The sequence below is a fragment of the Brassica napus genome, chromosome A9 (assembly GCF_020379485.1).
Source record: "Brassica napus cultivar Da-Ae chromosome A9, Da-Ae, whole genome shotgun sequence".
Taxonomy (NCBI): domain Eukaryota; kingdom Viridiplantae; phylum Streptophyta; class Magnoliopsida; order Brassicales; family Brassicaceae; genus Brassica; species Brassica napus.
In genome coordinates, this window is record NC_063442.1 from 16873225 (window position 1) to 16892989 (window position 19765).

Consider the following 19765-nt stretch of genomic DNA (forward strand, 5'->3'; position numbering starts at 1 on the left):
TTGTTCTGACATTTAAGGAAAAGTTATATAGCATATAAACATTATACAGGGCAAAGTCATCATTGTTAAAAAAAAAAAGGCTTAAGACAGGATTAAAGGAATCCAACCATGACTAAGAGATTGTGAAGAAACAGAACAATTTATATATGAACCACCGATTCAGATCAGGTACTTTAGAGAAAACACTTTCCATGCCAAAAACTATAATCAATCGATCAACCTTTAACAGTAGCTAAACATTCTATTTAGCTTCAATCAGGATTCTGCTTCAACAAGCAAGCATTTCAACATTCAATCGTTTTTCATAAATAAAAATACAAAATTCCAGAAACTAAATTAGCGAATGAAGTAGAAAACTAAAACAAACAAACAAATGATGAGATGTGTCTTGCTTGCTGCAGATAGATAAAAACAAAACCACGTAAAAGGAGGCTGAATAACCTTTAAAGCTTCCATTCAGGAATAGGGACGGGGACAAGCGTTTCAACATACGTCTCAAGAAACTCACAGGTAGAGAGGGACAAACTAGTCTCAACATTTGTCAAGCTTTTCTCCTCTAAGTTGTAGGAAAGCAATTTTGATTCTCTCCCAAATTTTACAAGAGCTAATAGCAATCCTGCATAAGTTACCGCAGAGGATAGCCAGATCTTATCATCGATACGACAACTAGTTGAGATTTCAAGAATGCCAAGCGAGAGATTGCAAATCTTGCTCCAGGATTTGATACCACCACCAGCATCATGTTGGGCAGACCAAACGATTAAACCACCAGACATGTCGTCAACCCCTACTGTACATAGACCACCTCCTCTCAATCCCGCTATAACCTGAGGAAGTCCTTTACCACAATTACTCGGACATGGGCACAAGTTGAATGTCTCAGACACCAAATCAAAGCTCAAAAGCTTATCAGTTACTTTTACATTATCATCACATAGCTGCCAGAAGATAATTTCACCAACCAGGGTTCCAGAAATTGTATCGTGGATCATGTCAAAGTTTTCCAAACACAGGCAATCAATCATCCGAGACGCACCTGACTTTAAGGATAACACAAGTGCTTGAGAGGAGCGGCTGCGTCTGCCTTGCATTTTTAGAACCAACACAATCTTATAATCTTGACTTGAGTGGTCATAGCCAAAACCCATCTCATACCAGTTGTAGCGATAAGGTGGGTGTATTGTTCTTAATTCTCTCAATGAAGGGTTCCAAAGACCGAAAGTGTTATTTTCAAAATATAAGCAAAAGAGTCCATGGCAGTGACCAAGTACTACAGTAGCATCGTTAAGCAACCTACTGTCATCTCCAACGTTTATGTTAACCTCTTCGAGTATCATCTCAGGCTTGGCACTTTCAGAAAATCGACCAAGTAGTAGAGTATCCTCAAAATGGAAGGACACGATCCTCGTTGGGGCATGGGTCATGTGCTGTCTACAAAACCTCTCTTCTTTGAACAAAGATCGCCAACTTTTGCAGACACATCTAAACCGCATTAAATCCTTAACAGGAACCCTAGTGAGTATTTCCACCACTAATTCAAACGGAAGCTCTCTTCTTCTCCTCATCTTCAGATTTCTAGATGACATACCTTAACAACAGCAATCGAATTGAGCAGCTCTCCTCTGGCGGGCGAAGATTCCAATAATCTCTCTTAACCTTCAGATCTGTTTTTTTTTTATCTGTCTTACAAAAGCGTCTCAAACTGATGTCGGAAAAAGCTCTCTCTCTCTATTTATAGGCAAGCTGTTTGTCAAATCTAACCTAAGGAATAAGATTTTCCAAATCTGTTAATGGAACCGTTTTTAGTTTAAATAAATTTCCAATCGTCTTTTTTTTTCCTTTTTTTTTTTTGCTCTTCACCGTGACTCTTTTTTTTTTTTTTAATTTCTAATTGTAGTGTGTTTGTCGAATGTTCGATGTGATCCTTCCTTCCTTCTCTCTCTCGATGTGTTTGGTGCCTGATAATGCACTTAATTCAACTGCTCTTGCATCTCTCGGTATTTTCTTTTTTGATGGGTTTTGGTAGATTCTTGGTTTCTTCTTTGCTGGTGTATTGCTCAATCAATTTGGTTTTATTAGAAATCTCACGGATAATAAAGTTCTTTCGGAATGGGGATAGTAATGTTCATTTTGTTGACAGGAAGCTTTATGCATTGAGTTGATTGTTTTGGCTTGCCTTGATTGTTGTCTCGCAGCTCTTTGAGATGGGACTGGAGCTTTCACTTGCACGTCTCAAAGCTCTCGCAAAATTTGCTTTTGGCATGGGATTATCTCAGGTATGGTCCTCCTTACTCCTTACAAACGTTCCCAAGTTGTCTTAAATCGTTTACATTCCTTCGTGTAAAGGCCTGTTTGTTTCTCCATCTGAATGGACTATCTAGATGAAGATAAGAGTTTTGTTTGTTTATGCACTAAAAGTGCAACTCATTCAGATGGATCATCCGGATGACTTTTGGAAATTTAGGCTTAATTTTAAAGTCCATTCAGCTGAACCAATTTGGATCATTTGAATGGAGATGGTTCATTCAAAATGGTATAATGTATATTATGTCCCTAATGTAATTCACAAATTACAAACCTAAACATAATATCATTTTTGTCACAAACGAAAACTAACAAAACTAAAAAAACATTTTTTCCCGTGCTAAAAACTATTTTTTCATGTCAAAACCCCAAAACGCATTTTCCCGCTAAAATTGCAAAAAAAATGTTTTCCCGTCAAAATTGCAAAAACGTGTTTTCCCACAAAAACCGAAAACATATTTTCATGCCAAAATCACAAAAAAATGTTTTCACGCCAACACCCCAAAATACATTTTTCTGCCAAAACACAAAAAACACGTTTTCCCGCCAAAGTCGCAAACCGTGTTTTCCCGCCAAAATTACAAAAACGTATTTTTCCTCCAAAACCCAAAAAATGTGTTTTTCCGCCAAAACCAAAAATACGTGTTTTCTCGCCAAAACCGAAAATTTGTATTTTCCTGTCAAAACCGAAAAATTTCGTTTTCCCGCGAAAAAACGTAAAATGTGTTCCCGCCAAAAACGTGTTTTCCCGCTGAAACCACAAAAACGCGTTTTCCCGCCAAAACCGCAAAAACACGTTTTCTCGCCAAAACCGCAAAAACGCATTTTTCCGCCAAAACCGCAAAAACGCGTTTTCCCGCCAAAATCGCAAAAGACGCGTTTTCTCCCCAAAACCGCAAAAACGGGTTTCCCGCCAAAACCGCAAAAACGCGTTTTCCCGCCAAAACCGCAAAAACGCGTTTTCCCGCCAAAATCGCAAAAACGCGTTTTCTCGCCAAAACCGCAAAAACGCGTTTTCCCGCCAAAACTGCAAACGCACGTTTTCCCGCCAAAATCGCAAAAGCGTGTTTTCCTCCAAAAACGCAAAAAGCGCGTTTTCCCGCCAAAACCGCAAAAACGCATTTCCCGCCAAAATCGCAAAAGCAAGTTTCCCGCCAAAATCGCAAAAACGTGTTTTCCTCCAAAAACGCAAAAAACGCGTTTTCCCGCCAAAACGCGTTTTTGCCAAAATCGCAAAAATGCATTTTCCCGTCAAAATCGCAAAAACGTGGTTCCCTCCAAAACCGCAAAAACGTATTTTCTCACCAAAACCGCAAAAACATGTTTTCTCGCCAAAACCAAAAATTTGTATTTTCCCGCCTAAACTGAAAAATCTCGTTTTCCCGTCATAACTGAAAAATCTTGTTTTCCGTCAAAACAGAAAATATGTGTTTTTTCGCTAAAACCAAAAATCTTGTTTTCCCGCTCAAACTGCAGAAAGAAAACTCGTTAATTAATTTTGAAATAATTCTAATGTAAATATATTAAACTAAATAATTTAATATAATATAGTTAAAATTAATATCAAACATATGATTAAATCAACACAATGGTATTTTGGTAAAGGATATTTTAGTAATTTGTTTACTAAATTCATTTGAATGGAAATGAAAATAAAGAAACGAACATAAGATCCATTTAGATGATTCATCTAGATGAGCTATGTGGATGGACAAACAAACAATCACAAAAATCTGAATGAATCATTTGAATAGATCATACAAATGAATCATTTGAATAGAGATGGCAAATGGTGAAACAAACAGCCCCTAACTTTAAAAATTCTATATCAGAATTTGTAGATCATTGTTTGGTTTAATGTTTACCTTTATTTTGATTATTTTCCCTGTTTTGAAGGTTTTGTTATGCACGCTTGCTTTCACCGCGTTTGAGCTCCCACCAAATGGAGCCATAGGGACAAGAATTCTCGAGTTCCTCTTTCATTCAAGGCCTGACTTGGTAAGGCTTTTCACTTGGTGCTCTTGGAAATATAGAGTACCTTTGGTTCCTGATCCTTTATGCTGGTTCAGAGTTATATCCTCATATGATCTATTCTTTGTCCAGGTCAAAAAAATGAAACAGCTTCTAGCAGAGAAGGGTGAGCTGATAGAGTAAATTTGTATTTGTATTTATGAATAGGAAAGAAGAATCCAATGTTCAGGAAACACCGATTCAAGAAATACAATGTTAAGCAACTAATCAGACTAGCGACTCAATCACTGGATTTTCCAGGAAAGTAGAAAAGAAAAGAAAAGAAAATGTTCACAATACTCGAATGAATGAAAATGAAAGCGTCCCTCTCTTTTTAATTGAAATCGTTACAAACTTCTTCTTACGTCCTCTCTCTCCTCTGACGTGGCTGATGACGTGTCCCGCACCACTTGAATATCTGTATCATGAGCTACCTACAAGATTTGGCTCAGCAACCTTAGGATTCTTCTTCTACAGGTTCTGATTATCCAGTATATCTTCTATCTTATATCCCATACAAAATTTCGGATTTTGGAAAAAAAATCTCCTTCTGTGGAAAATTCACCAAAAACATATATGCAACAATCTTGCGCAAACACTTTCGTTTGCTATTATACTCCCTGCCTTGCTCGCAGGATATAGCTGTTGTACCTTTACTATTTGTTCTTCCTGTGTTGGTTGGAGAACCATGTACCTTTGGTTAAGCTGCTTTAAACTTCTATCAGTGTTAGCTTAGTTAGACCATTTCACCTTAACATCTTATTATCTGTAACTCTGCAAGAATCTTGTTGGGGAAAGCATATTGCCGATGCTTGCAAAAGAAAGCGCAAAGGCTCTTGGTGGGTTGGGCTTCCTCTCCCTTGGAGGAAAGTTTTTTCTTGGTAGAATCTTCGAGGTACCTTCTCTTCATGTCTTATTTTACGGTGAAGAGGGCAATGTTTTATTTGGTGCATTGTTTAAAACTAAAGCCCAAAACAATATTCAGGTTGTTGCAGAAACCAGAAGCTCAGAAGCTTTTGTGGCCCTTTGCCTTCTCACAGTTGCTGGGACTTCACTTCTCACTCAAAAGCTTGGTTTCAGCGACACGGTTCGATTTTAACTTCTCTTCTGTATACAAAATGTAGCTAACTCAGATGTTCTAACTCAATTTTCTTACTATAAAGCTTGGAGCATTTCTTGCTGGAGCACTTCTAGCGGAAACAAATTTTAGGACACAAATAGAAGCTGATATCAGGCCATTTAGAGGTTTGCTTCTTGGTTTGGTCTTTGTAACCACAGGAACTTCCGTTGACATGGAAGTAAAGTTACATAAAGATTATCAGCTGAAACGTTTCAGTGTTCATGCTCATGTGGTTAAAATATATATTTGCAGGTTCTGTTTAGAGAATGGCCTAATGTCCTCACACTCTTGGCTGGTCTGATTGTGATAAAAACACTGATAATAACCGCACTCGGTCCCAGAGTTGGACTCACACTCCAAGAAAGCGTAAGAATCGGTTTCCTTCTTTCTCAGGGAGGAGAATTCGCATTCGTTGTCTTCTCTCTAGCCAACAGGTCTTTTTATCCTTATTCAAACACCTCCAAAGAGATTCAACTTTTTCCTTTCTAGTTAGGTGATCATGATTGTCACAATCAAATATGTGCAGGCTAGGAGTGCTTCCACTTGAGCTAAACAAGCTTCTCATTATAGTAGTTGTTTTATCAATGGCGTTAACACCTACGCTTAACCAACTTGGAAGAAAGGCAGCTGATTTTATTTTAGATGTAAAAAAAAGTTGCATCCATCACGTTGCCTTTGACATTGTCTGCGGAAACTAGATGAAGATGTAAACTTTAATGAATCCATTGTCATCATTGGATTTGGACAAATGGGTCAGGTAAAAAAGTTATCATTTTCCATTTCTTCTTTACTGATAAAAGGTGAAGTTTTGCTAAGTGGCTTCATATGAGTTTGCTGGTGCTGGCGAACTTCTTATCAACGCCATTGGTCGCAGGAGTAGATAGTAATCTCGTGGAATGGCCTTATATTGGTTTTGATCTAAACCCTGCTGTAGTGAAGGTCTGAAACAGCTTAACAGAGGTTTCATATCATAAACTGCTTAGTCTCTTCTTTTGAATATGTTTGTGGTTTTGTGGGGCAGGAATCAAGGAAACAAGGTTTCCCAATATAGTATGGAGATGGATCTCGGCCATCGGTTTTGCAATCTGCAGGTGTTTTGTGGCAGGAATCAAGGAACCAAGTTATAATGATAATGTATAAAGGCAAGAAGAGAACCACTGAAAGCTGTTCAAACACTCCGTCTTGCCTTTTCCCTGCGTTGCGGTTATTTCACTACTCTTCCTTCTTCCTTTGTCAACTAATTAAGTTGCAACAATGGTTAGCTTTGGAACTAAACTGTGGGTGGTTTTAACTTCTTGTTACCAGACTTACCGCATCTTCTTGAACTAAAGAAAGCAGGAGCCACAGATGCTAGTCTTGAAAAAGCAGAGGTAATCTCATTTTTGAATCTTGATTAATCAGATTTTCGTCCAGGTCGTGAGTCTGTTTTGTTTTTGGTTCACAGACAAGTTTACAGCTTGGTTCAAAGATGTTGAGAGGATTTGGAGTGATGTCTGATGACGTTAGCTTTCTGAGTAGAGTGTTAAAAATGACTTTGCATAATAATCCATAAATTTTTGACAAAATTTCGTTTTATGCATATACAAAATATTTACAATAAGATATGACTTTTATTTTAATATGTATATATTGATTAAACTTTTTAAAACATAGTTATAAATACAAACTAATTTAATAGTTAAAAATCTTATAACTCAATAATGATATATATATATATATATATATAAAATCCAAACAAAATAACACTAAAATAGATAACTAATAAAAAAAATTAAAAACACAATAAAACTTAACACAACATAGAACAGTTCTTGAGATAAAAAAAGATGTGATTCATGATATAATGTTTACATGTATAATTTTATCCAACATGATAATTGAAGATGAGTGTCGTCTTGATGCACTAATTGTAGTTGGAAGAGAAGTTTCACCTTAAAAGTAAAAATAGACGAAGATGAAACTACCATATTCCAAAAGGTTCTAACTCGGTTTAGACGAATCAAAGATAAAAAAAATTCATTTATTTCTTCTAAATACATTGGTTGATCATTTGTGTAAATAAAAATATATCAATAGTATATTATTTAAATAAAACTCTACTATTATTTTGTATGTGGTTATGTAATTTTATTAAATGTAACAATTTTTCTTTTAATAAGTTAAATTTTAAAATTAAAAAATGATTATAGGTTAAAATCTTATCAAATAAAAGGTGTTATTAACAATAAATAAGTTGAGAAATGAATATATTAGAATTTGAGAAAAAAAAAAAGATAAAGGAAATCGCTGGAGCAAATCTCAAATTCAATATGAAATTATCACATTTTGAGGGGAAAAAATGAGAGAAATCATTGGATATGGTTTTAGCAATAATACATTTCAATATAGAAAATAATATAAACATCACTTATTTTATAACAGAAATATTTTTTATAAACATCAAATATTTTTTTATTTAATCAATAGATGAATATTTTTATTTAATATCTTAGTTTTCATTTTTTGGTAGATTTACCAAAAATGTGTTTTTTTTTGTCATCAACCTAAAAAGATTCAAAAGAAAAAAGGGAAAAAAATGTACTTCTTATTACAAATAGTCAAATAGTGCCTAGTGAGAATGTATATAAATAATTTGTTCCCTGTAAAAAGGGAATATTTTGCTCAACAGACTCTTAATATTCTAATTGTACAACCATTTAAATGATCAACCACTACACTCAAAAGGTTAGTAGCATAAGCATTATTTTACAGTTACAAAAGGTTACTTCCAATTAGTTCACATAAAAACCAAACTTCAATACATTTTTCCCAGAGAGGAAATTTGCAAAAGTCTTTAAATTACAATGAGACCAAAAGCACAAACTACAAAGTACAAAGAAACGTTTTTTTTTTTTTGTCAAAAGTACAAAGAAACTTAATCCAAAAAGTCATAAACTTCGACGAAACAAAAGAGTAAAACAAAGAATAAAAAATCAAACCTTTCATAGAAGCTTTCAACTTTACCTTTCAACAACTGTCATTATTATTCCTCAAAAGCCATATTATCAATCCCCAAGTATCAGGGGTGGACCCAGAAAATAACTTAATATGGAGCACAATATATAAATTTATGTTTTGATAAATATCCTACTATATAAAAGGGACTAAATCTCTCTTTTCTAAGCCTTGCCACATAGGCAAAATATTGTGAACCAACCAAGATGCCATGTCATCCGGACTGGGCTTGAGTTAAAAAAAAACTATTTTCAGAGCCCATTCGACCGATTTCGAAGCCCATTCCCGAACCACTCTCTCATAAGCATAATCCTATGTTCTAAACATCCCGTGTTAAATTTTTTTCAACACTCATATCTTAGTAATAGTTTAGAAAATATCTTTATATAAATGTTTTTTTCTTGAATAATATTTAACTATAATTTTTTGTATCTTTTTAACTTTTATAATAAAAATATTGTTTTTAGATAGCAACAAAATATATATAAGAATTATCTTATTTTTCAAATTTTTGATAATTTTATTATATTATTTTAGAATCAATTATTTAATATTAATATAACATATAAATTTTATATGATTAAAATAAAATTCGTTTTTAATTATATATAAAATTCATTAAGGGTATTGTTTTAATTAACACACTAGCGAATCAGTTAAAAATTAATAATAAATCAATAACCTATCTAAGAGTCTAAAACCTAATAAAATATGACAAATAAGAAAAACTAACTAAATTTTAATATAAAATAGAAATTTAATATTACTAAAATAAAATTCATTTTTAATATATATATATATATAATATTAATAAATTAGTGACTTAGCTAAAAATAAATAATAAATCAATGATTTAGCTAAAACCTAATAAAAACATGACAAATAAGCAAATTTACTAAAATTATGGATAATATAAAATATGATTGATTCTTTAATACAAAATTAAAATAAGAGTTTTGTTAAATAAAACATAAGTTTGTCGTATCGGTGTTACAAAAAAAACAATCATTAATAGTGTCGTAGGAATTATGTCCTTTCCATTAGCGAATAAAATTGAAGCAGAGTATTGGAGGATAGTTCAACGTATAGACGAGATTATGGAGATTGATATGGGAGTTGAGGTAACGGACACAACTGTTCCTCCGCAAAGAAACGCTCCTGCTAGACATCCTGGATAAATGAAAGAGACATATCTGGACTTGGCTTTGTGTTAATGGATGGTGACTTTCCAATGCTATTTGGAGCAAGGGCCGATATACACGCCCCAAATCACCACTGCAAGCGGAAGCTGAAGGTTTGCTATGGGCAATGCAAGTAATACAAAAGTTTGGACACAGAGAGATGGTCTTTCAATCGACTGTGAACAACTGGTTATACTCATTCAAAAGGAGGAAGATTGGCCTGCGTTGGACTCGGAGCTCGACGAAATACAGGCTGTATCCAAAGAATTTTCTGAATTTTCTATTGCTTATATTCTTAGATCTTTAAAATTCCGTACGAATAGCCTAGCAAAAGATGTCTGATCACGCGCATCTCGATCAGCTTTTGTAAACCCTTTTGCACCAAGTTGGCTAGCCCCACAAGCTAGCACGAGGGTGCCAAAAAAGAGAATAAAGTTGAAAGTGAAACCAAATATCTCAATGAACAAATTTATCAGAAGTCCATATTATGTGGATGTCTATATGGGACAAACAATTTTTTAAGACAATTATAGAATATAGTCACAAAAACCAATCCTAAAATATATAATTAAAAAAAACCATTTAAACAAACCATCAAAATTTTCAATATTATACCAAATAAGAATATAAAGACCAACTATATTCTCTTCATGTATAATGTGTTGTGGTAAGATTCAAAAAAATTAACTTACTTTACAGTAAGGAAAAAATAGATTTTTAATTCCAAATTTACAGTAATAACATAACATTTTATAAAACTAAACAATTGACATAATAGTACAAAAATATGAAAAAAAATCAAACTACTATCCGCGCGTAGCGCGGACAAGGACCTAGTGACTTAATAAATTAAACTAAACTATAGTCTTTTACAAGACAGTAGTTATTAAATATTCATTTTCAATCATTTTATAAAATTTTAAATATTCATTTGCAGTTTTAAATATTCATTTTCAATCATTTTATAAAATTTTATATACACATAGTCATTTAATTATAACATTTTATTTCTTTTAGCTTTTAATTTTTTCCTAAGTATTGAAAAAAACTTAATAAAATAATTGTTAAAGTTAAATTTTAATAAATTATGAGTTTTATTTTGAAAAATTATAATTAAAAATTGTTTGAAATATAATATTCTTTAACATCATTATTGGTTAGAGTTTAGTATTTAAGGTGTGAGGTTCAGTTTATAAAAGCTCCTCTCTTTCTCTTTACCCTTCTCCTCATCCCTCTTCTAAACCCAATCTCAGCCGTCGATTTCATCCTCAACAGCTTCGTTGACTCTTCAGAAACGCGACAATCGAATTCGAATCCCAGTCCTTACCTTAACCAACCAAACACATACTCAACTGGTCGTGCTTTGTACAACACCATCATCCGTACAAAAGACCCAACAACATCCTCTGTTCTACCTTTCTCGACTTCCTTCACTTCACCATGGCTCCTTCCAAAAATGCGGTGATTTCCGGCCATTGGCATCGTCTTCCTCTTCACACCTTCCATAGGAATCAACGGAACTAGCTCTGCTCAGCACTTGGGTGGGTCTCTTCAACTTGACTACAACGGCGACCCAACCAATCCCATCTTCGGAGTTGAGTTCGATGTCTTTGCTGATCAAGACTTCTGCGACATCGACGCTAACCAAGTCGGAATCGATGTTAACTCGGTCTTTTCCAACGCATCTGGGTTCTGGTCGGTGTTTTTGTCCCGTTGAAGCTTAACAATGGAAGAAACTATCAAGTCTGGATTGATTACAGAGATTCAATAGTCAACGTTACTATGCAGCTGGCTGGTAAGATTAGACCTAAGGTATGGAACAGGAGATATTTGTTGGGTTGACAGCAGTTACAGAGAGATTAGTTCAGAGTCATAAGGTTTTAGGTTGGAGATTTATTAACTCTAACTTCTCTTTGAGTGATAGTTTGATCACAACTGGTTTACCTTCGTTTGTTATACCTAAAGTCTCAATCCTTAAGTAGACATGCTTTGTTTTTGTCTTGGCGTTGTTATGTTTCTTGGTCGTTCCGCTATCATACCCTTCTGGTTATATATCTTTTTACTTACCATGTTCTCTTATCAGGGATCTAGTTAAAAGTTAAAACTGACTGGTTAGACCTCGACCAAACGCCAAAGGCAAAGCTATAAGCCTATAACCAAAGAGTCGAAGCAGATCACAACAAAAATAAAGAAGGAAAAGCTTGATAGACAAATTAAAGCTTAAAGCTTAGCCACATTAAAAACGCATAATACAAGGTTTGACAAACAAACACAAACGCCAATGAGTTCTCTAAGGCTTGTAAAACTTTCAGGTCAAAAAGCATTTTGCAGATTAAAAACATACCCCTAACAGAGAATGAGCCTATATAATACCGTCAATGACACAAACTAACTTCTTATCGAGTCATAAAAGATTTGTTGCCAGAGAAACAATGGTTTGATTCCAGGTATGGAAAGAGTGAAAGAAAATGGATGAGCGGACAAAATTGACTACGACCATGATTCAGTATCAGAGAATAACCAAAGCAGTAGACAGATGATATACTATGAAGAACTCGAAGATCCATTAGCTTTAGATTTTGCAACAAAACACAAAACATATGTTGACGATTATCAAAACATAATAAGATATGATCATTAAAACAAAAATAATGCCATGTCTATTTGATAGTGATCACTGATCCGGTATGGTGACACGTGGCTAGTTCTGGTTGGTTGAATAACTAATTATTCTACGGTTACTTGACGCGTTTGTGTATACAAAGTCGCTTTTAAAGCCCACAAAAGGCATCATCGTGTCCATCCATGTGAGTCGTGACATGATTCACTCGGTTTAAATCAGCACTAAACCGGATTAACTGTACCGGACCGAACCTCGTCTGTGAATAGAATTAATTAAACACACTTCCCATCATCTCTAACCACCGACCGACTATCATAAAAATTAGAAATACAGAGACAGATCTCTCATCTTCACAATTTCGTTTTATTTTTTCTGTATACAAAAGAAAAAACTAAAAATCCAAGAGTGAGTTAATGGCGTTAGCGAATAACTTAACTAACGGCGATACTGAACTTACTAGCGTTACTCTGTTCCACACCGATCACGGCGTCAGGGATATGGCTTGCCTCAAAGCCCGACAACAAGTGTGTCAATCTCCTCCGTTGGCCCGTCCTCCTCCTCGTCTCCACCTGCGGCTTCATCGGCGCCTCCCAGTAAGTTCTTAATACTCACATACACAGACTTTGGTCAACTTTAAGCTTCAATTCTCTCTCAGGTACAAGGAGACTCTACTGGCTGTTTACTTGTGCTGTATGACCATACTCATCGGGCTTTTGCTGGTCGTTCTGACATTCGCCTTCGTCGTGACCCGACCCGATGGGTCTTATCAAGTTCCGGGTCGAGCCGTCGAGGTTATAGAGAGTATAAGCTCCAAGGGTTCTCGAATTGGTTGAGAGAGAACGTTGTGGATTCTAAGAACTGGGGGAAGATGAGGGCTTGTTTGGCTGTACAAACGTTTGTCCTAAGCTCAGTCAAACAATTCATCACCGCTGATCAGTTCTTCTCTTCTTCTTCCATCACTCCTCCGCTCCAGGCATGTTCTCTCTCTTTTCTTTTAATTCTCTTTTGAACCTAAAACTTCTAGTTTATTACATTGTAGCCCCCCACATATTTTTCATTTTGGTTTGGTTCTTGGTAGGGTACTCTTGTAGTTTTATTTCACTTTATTTAGCAAGCAATCTGTGGTTAACTGAAGTAGGTTCGGAGTGATAAATCATATAGTGAATGAATTTACCTGGGATACAACACTAATTAATATCCACGTAAAGTGTAAACTCAAAATTTAATGGTGCAAAAAGAAATGTTAAAGTCTATTAACGCGGTGAATTTGTCAATTAGCCAACCAAAACCGTAATATCACTAACGACATGATTATTGTGATAATTCTATTTGGAAAAGTCTTGTTACAATAATTAGATGGTTAATGAAGTGTTAATTAGGAGAATATTTTGTTAATATCTAGATTATGTGAGACCTACGGTTTGTTTGTTTTTTATAAATGAAAAGGAAAGAAAGAAAGATCTTTTATTCAAAAAAAGTAAAATAGGGGGCTCGTATCATAAATTTATAAGATTTCACTTTAGCTTTCTTTGAAATCCAAACGGGCATTGTTCTTATTCTTAGCATTTCCTTTTCATAGTGGCTTTTAGTTGTAACGTTTTGTTTCTCTTTCGATAAAGAAATTCTACTGTAAAGTTGAACAGGTTTAGTCCAAGTATACAAGTAACATGGTTTCTAAACAATTCAAAGGTTTCTTTCTAGTGTCTGAGAGGAAATGACATAGTACTCTAATTCTAGGCATATGTGAATCACACTTATTGAAAACATATTTTGAAACTTGATATTGAAAGTTGGCATATATAAAATGCATATTTAGTTCTAGGAGACTGGTGTAGATGTTGCTGAAAACCAACAGTCCAAATCCTATAGTAAGATCATCTGAATTTAAAATAACACACTATCATGTGAGAGGACACACCATGTACATGATAATGCAATAGGTTTTTTCTATCTGGTTATTTATCCCTCGTCTTTGTCATTATCTCACATTCTCACTCACATAATTCATAGGATCTCGCGCGAGAAGACCGAGTCAGGGACCAAAGGGTTTGGTGAGAAGAATGTGATCGGTGTTGGTGTAAATGGGAAAGTGTATGAAGGGTTGTTTCAAGGAGGAGCTGTAGGAGTACAAAGTTTAAAATTAAACCAATTATGTACCGAAATCCATTTAGGTACAAAGTTTAAAATTAAACCAATTATGTACCGAAATCCATTTAATGGTTTATTCTCTTTAAATTGAACCAATTGCGTACCGAAATTTTAACTATGACCGAGAAGACCCGACTCGACTTGGGATTAAAGATTTGAAATTAGACTCCACTGAAACTACCGCTCCCCCACCAGAACCTCTCAGCGATAATCGATTTAGGATTTTTGATCAGCGACTCTCAAATCTCAATTGCAATACGGTAATCACACGGTGTTCTCTTAGCGATAACCTTTATCGATCTAGGTTTTTCGATTATCTCAATTGCAATACGGTAATCACACGTTGGGTAGCGATAATCTTTATAGGGTTTTTGATGATCTCAATTGCAATACGGTAATCACACGTTGGGTAGCGATAATCTTTATAGGGTTTTTGATTATCTCAAATTGCAATACGGTAATCACACGTTGGGTAGCGATAATCTTTATAGGGTTTTTGATTATCTCAAATTGCAATACGGTAATCACACGTTGGGTAGCGATAATCTTTATAGGGTTTTTGATTATCTCAAATTGCAATACGGTAATCACACGTTGGGTAACGATAATCTTTATAGGGTTTTTGATGATCTCAAATTGCAATACGGTAATCACACGTTGGGTAGCGATAATCTTTATAGGGTTTTTGATGATCTCAATTGCAATACGGTAATCACACGTTGGGTAGCGATAATCTTTATAGGGTTTTTGATTATCTCAAATTGCAATACGGTAATCACACGTTGGGTAGCGATAATCTTTATAGGGTTTTTGATTATCTCAAATTGCAATACGGTAATCACACGTTGGGTAGCGATAATCTTTATAGGGTTTTTGATTATCTCAAATTGCAATACGGTAATCACACGTTGGGTAACGATAATCTTTATAGGGTTTTTGATGATCTCAAATTGCAATACGGTAATCACACGTTGGGTAGCGATAATCTTTATAGGGTTTTTGATTATCTCAAATTGCAATACGGTAATCACACGTTGGGTAGCGATAATCTTTATAGGGTTTTTGATTATCTCAAATTGCAATACGGTAATCACACGTTGGGTAGCGATAATCTTTATAGGGTTTTTGATTATCTCAAATTGCAATACGGTAATCACACGTTGGGTAGCGATAATCTTTATAGGGTTTTTGATTATCTCAAATTGCAATACGGTAATCACACGTTGGGTGTTCTTTCAGAGATAATCGTTCGTGCATTTCAAGACTCTCTTGGTGCTCGGCCACCTACACTCGAATCACGTTTGCAACACGGTAATCAAATTCTTCCGACTCGTTTTTTATTTCGCCCGTCTTCTTTGTTTGATTTCCCGGATAGTTGTCGGTTCTCTATAGATGCTTGCACCACACGACTGGTTGTAGGATAGGAGATTAGACAAAGCTTTCTCCTTTCTTCTGATCCCACATGCACTTCTTAGTTTGATTGATTCTCACTTCAGCCACAACACAAGTTCATATTGACAAAAGCTTTCTCCTTTGTTTGTTTTGATTAGCTTACGACTGGAAGTGTTGTATTTCATTAATTCGTGGTTGGTGAGAATATACGTTGAATCTTCTGTGGAAACAGTCATCTTGTTTTTGCTAGTAAATGATTTGCTGTTTTCCATTAGTAGTCCACATGAGACTTTGGTTGCTTTTACGAGCTACGACTATAATGGTTTGGTTGATTCTTTAACTTATATTAAATGGCAGATATGGAGAACACTTGTGCTATATGTTTAGATACGTGTGTCGAAGATGCCTTTCTATCTGCATGTTACCGTAAGTTATCTTTTTTACCTTTGTCAAATCTTCATTTCATATAAGTTTATTGTTTCATTTAACTCGTGTTCTGTATGCAGATACATTTTGCTTTAACTGCATAAAGAAGTGGCAGACATGCTCAACCTCTACGCCACACACATGTGTTTGCCCTCTATGCAAGGTTGTTTGCCTTCTAGACCCATCTCAGCACTCAGCATCATCTTCTTTCTTATAGAAATCATCTTCATGCAGAGAGAGAGCAGAGCTGTCATTTATCACTATGATGGGTTAACTGAAACGTACGACAAATATTTTTTCGACCCAACCATGAAAAGGTTGGTTTAGATGATTTGTTTTATCTATATCTTATTATATACTCCTTTGTCTAAGAATGTTTAATTTCCCTTGTGCAGTTTTCTCCTTTCTGATGAACATAGAATGAGGCTGCAACATTACAAGAAGAAGTCCATATCAAGCTATCTGGTGGACTCCATTGCCCGCTTTTGGCAGAGGGGTTTCTTTATCCAGAGAAACAAATGGCTTGAAACATGGCTCAGAAGAGACCTTCAAGCGCTACTCAGAGTATGCAAAAGTCTTCATTACTTTTACTGTTCGTTAGTTTGCTTTTACTTAATATAAAAAATTCTACAGGTTGAAAATTGTGACGTAATTGTTCACCAAATAGCTGGGACAATTGATACATTTTGCAAAAGGTGCGACAATCAATGCAATTTAACATCAAATTAGGAATTATTAGTCTGTTTACCTTATTTGTTTTCTTTTCAACGTTCAGGCACACAAAAACAGAAGCTACAACCGATGAGTTAAGCAAAGAGTTTAAAGAAAAAATCATGGAGGTTGTTAGCACTTATATGGAAGCTGGAGAGAGGGAGAGGTTTGCTGACGAGACTGAATGCTTCCTTGCATTAAGACTCAACGTGGAAGCTTTTGACACTGCCTATCAAAGATATCAAAGTCAACAAGATCATGGAGATGATGATGATGACAGTGAGATCCGACAGTGGACTCTTAGAGAAATGAAATCTCTTAAACTAAATAATAGAGTTGTCATGAAAAAGTGCATCGAATCAGGTACTCGACTAGTAAATAATTTTCTTAATCAGATACTCTTGGTTGAGCTTTAATTAATTATTATACTCCCACATCCACATGCAGCTAGAAGCGTGAAGTCGAGTGCTCAACTCGTGGACATACTTGTCAGTCAACTAGGTTTTGCCTCGATTAAAGAGACAAATGTTTTTGCAAAAAGGCTATTCAATAAGGTTTCCAAATGCCATGAAGATCAAACTGATCCAAGGGAATGCAAAGCGAAGGTTATTCTTGTTCTTATCTTACATGAAGTTTTCTGTCAAATCAGTTGACCCTTAAAATTAAATTTTAACAGGTGAATAACTCTCAGAATACTGAGCTTTTACGCTCCCTGGGAGCCATTGACAGCGAAGGGAACCTAACAAGCTTAGGACAGAAAATGTCAGCTCTTGAAGTGGAGCCAAAGATGGGAAAAATGCTAATGTCTTCAGAAAGATTAGGATGTTCAGAAGAGATCATCACTATTTCTGCAATGATCCTTGCCAAGGTGGATGCCCACAAAGAAGAAATAGCTCGTTCCGACCACATTTCCATGCTGGTTGCTTATGAGTCTTGGCAAGAAAATAATTTCTCAAAAAAATGGTGCATTGAAAATGGCGTAAAGGTATGGTTAAATTACATTGTTATTTTTCTTGTTGTTTTAAATTTGTATTAATATGGTGTTCTGCAGTTTTCGAGAATGGAGAATGCAAAAAGCATTCGCCAAAAGCTGGAAAGGGATTTTGAGAATCTTCGTATTAAAATTTACTCCAGACGAAATGATGTTGCATCCATTAAAAAATGCATTACGGAAGGTATATGTTCTCTTACCTTGTCTTGTCTCTCTGTATATATGTACACTCCTCTGTTTATGTGTAACTAGGCGTAACTAGGTCTACATATGTATAACTCGGTCTCTATTTTTTTTTTTTTTGAGCAACACTCGGTCTATATATGTGTACACTGTTCTGTATATATATGTTTAACTAGGTCTATATATGTATAACTAGGTCTATATATATATGTGTAATTATTTTACCTATGTCTAATCAGTCTTTTATGTTTGTCAGGATATTTTGATTGCTGCTACAAATTTCAAAGCGACGGGTCTTACAAAAGCATTAAGGCTCCTTTTACATCAAAAACAATACACCCGAGCTCAACCGTATACGATGTAAGCCTTTCTAACCAATTTAAACACAAAAACTAGCTTGAGGGTCCTAGTCACAAAGTTAAAAGGGTTCACTTTAGTTTTGAACGAAGGGCTCTTGTGAATGAGATTAGGATGCTTTTTAAGGGTTGTAATGGTCCGTTTTTGTCCATTTTAACTTGTGCTTTGTATTTGGCCATCCTTCACAAAGTTAAAGAGGGTTCACTTTAGTTTTGAAGGAAGTGTTCTTGTGAATGAGATTAGGATGCTTTTAAAGAGTTGTAGTGGTCCGTTTTTGTCCATTTTAACTTGTGCTTTGTATTTGGCTATCCTTCACAAAGTTAAGGGTTCACTTTAGTTTTGAAGGAAGTGTTCTTGTGAATGAGATTAGGATGCTTTTTAAGGGTTGTAGTGGTCCGTTTTTGTCCATTTTAACTTGTGCTTTGTATTTGGCCATCCTTCACAAAGTTAAGAGGGTTCACTTTAGTTTTAAAGGAAGTGTTCTTGTGAATGAGACTAGGATGCTTTTTAAGGGTTGTAGTGGTCCGTTTTTGTCCATTTTAACTTGTGCTTTGTATTTGGTCTAATTCTATTGAAAATTCAGATGGCAATATTAGTTATTTTATTTGGCTTATAATTTTTCAGCATATTCCCATGTATGTGGTGCACTCGGACACGTGCACACGGTGGATGCGAGAGGTCACGGAGGTTCCTCCTAGCTTGCTGAGTCGGATGGCTCCGCTTTACGGTATGTTAATTTATAAATTTTTAACAAAAAATTTATAAATTGTAATTTTCTAACATTTTCTTTTTCTAATTTTGGCAGATCTTCAGATCAACATGCCTAGATCGATTGGCCGATCTCCCATCTAGCAAAATGCTTTTATTTTGTTGATAGCTTTTTTGTACAAATGCCATGAGTTGACTTTGTTTTTTCATTTCGATTGATGTAAGCATTTCACAGTTTTAAACAAATAAAAAAAAAGAATATGATTAACAAAATTTGAGTAACTTTTTAATCATAACTATACAATCTTTCCTAATAGATCAATGTTAAACTGTAAAAAATCAAAATATAACTCACACTTCTATGAAAAATATAAGAGAGAACATATTATTAAAGTAAAAACTTCATTTATCCTCGTTTGGTGTACTGGAAAGACATATTTCCTGGGCAGAACTGATAACTTTTGACTTTTGAGCAAGTTCTTCTATACTCTAGGCCTTGGGTTCCGTTCTAGGTCTGGTTTCTTTTGACTTTGGGTATGTTGGAAATATATATTTTTGCATTTTAAACAAAAATAAGTAAAAATATTTGGTTTGGTTTCAGATCTATTAATTTTTAA

The 19765-nt window shown here is 35.0% G+C and overlaps 3 protein-coding genes and 2 pseudogenes across 3 annotated transcripts; 4 read left to right on the forward strand and 1 right to left on the reverse strand.

Annotated features, from left to right (window-relative positions):
• Window positions 1-148: 148 nt before the first annotated feature.
• Window positions 149-1730, reverse strand: LOC106373387 (putative F-box protein At3g16210). Its single transcript, XM_013813563.3, has one exon. It carries the CDS (start codon window positions 1584-1586, stop codon window positions 444-446), a length of 1143 nt encoding a protein of 380 aa, XP_013669017.3. The 5' UTR covers window positions 1587-1730; the 3' UTR covers window positions 149-443.
• Window positions 1731-1909: 179 nt separating this feature from the next.
• Window positions 1910-7059, forward strand: LOC125575271 (annotated as a pseudogene).
• A 2397-nt stretch (window positions 7060-9456) lies between these two features.
• LOC125578093 lies at window positions 9457-11711 on the forward strand (annotated as a pseudogene).
• Window positions 11712-12519: 808 nt separating this feature from the next.
• Window positions 12520-14476, forward strand: LOC125578328. Its single transcript, XM_048740774.1, has 3 exons — window positions 12520-12825; window positions 12888-13205; window positions 14243-14476. Exons 1-3 carry the CDS (start codon window positions 12646-12648, stop codon window positions 14285-14287), a joined length of 543 nt encoding a protein of 180 aa, XP_048596731.1. The 5' UTR covers window positions 12520-12645; the 3' UTR covers window positions 14288-14476.
• LOC125578094 lies at window positions 14314-19444 on the forward strand. The gene is made up of 13 exons (XM_048740378.1): window positions 14314-14351; window positions 15123-15691; window positions 16130-16198; window positions 16305-16515; window positions 16594-16762; window positions 16832-16893; window positions 16974-17272; window positions 17357-17514; window positions 17586-17894; window positions 17961-18084; window positions 18340-18443; window positions 19065-19167; window positions 19246-19444. Exons 1-13 carry the CDS (start codon window positions 14314-14316, stop codon window positions 19290-19292), a joined length of 2262 nt encoding a protein of 753 aa, XP_048596335.1. The 3' UTR covers window positions 19293-19444.
• Window positions 19445-19765: the final 321 nt, after the last annotated feature.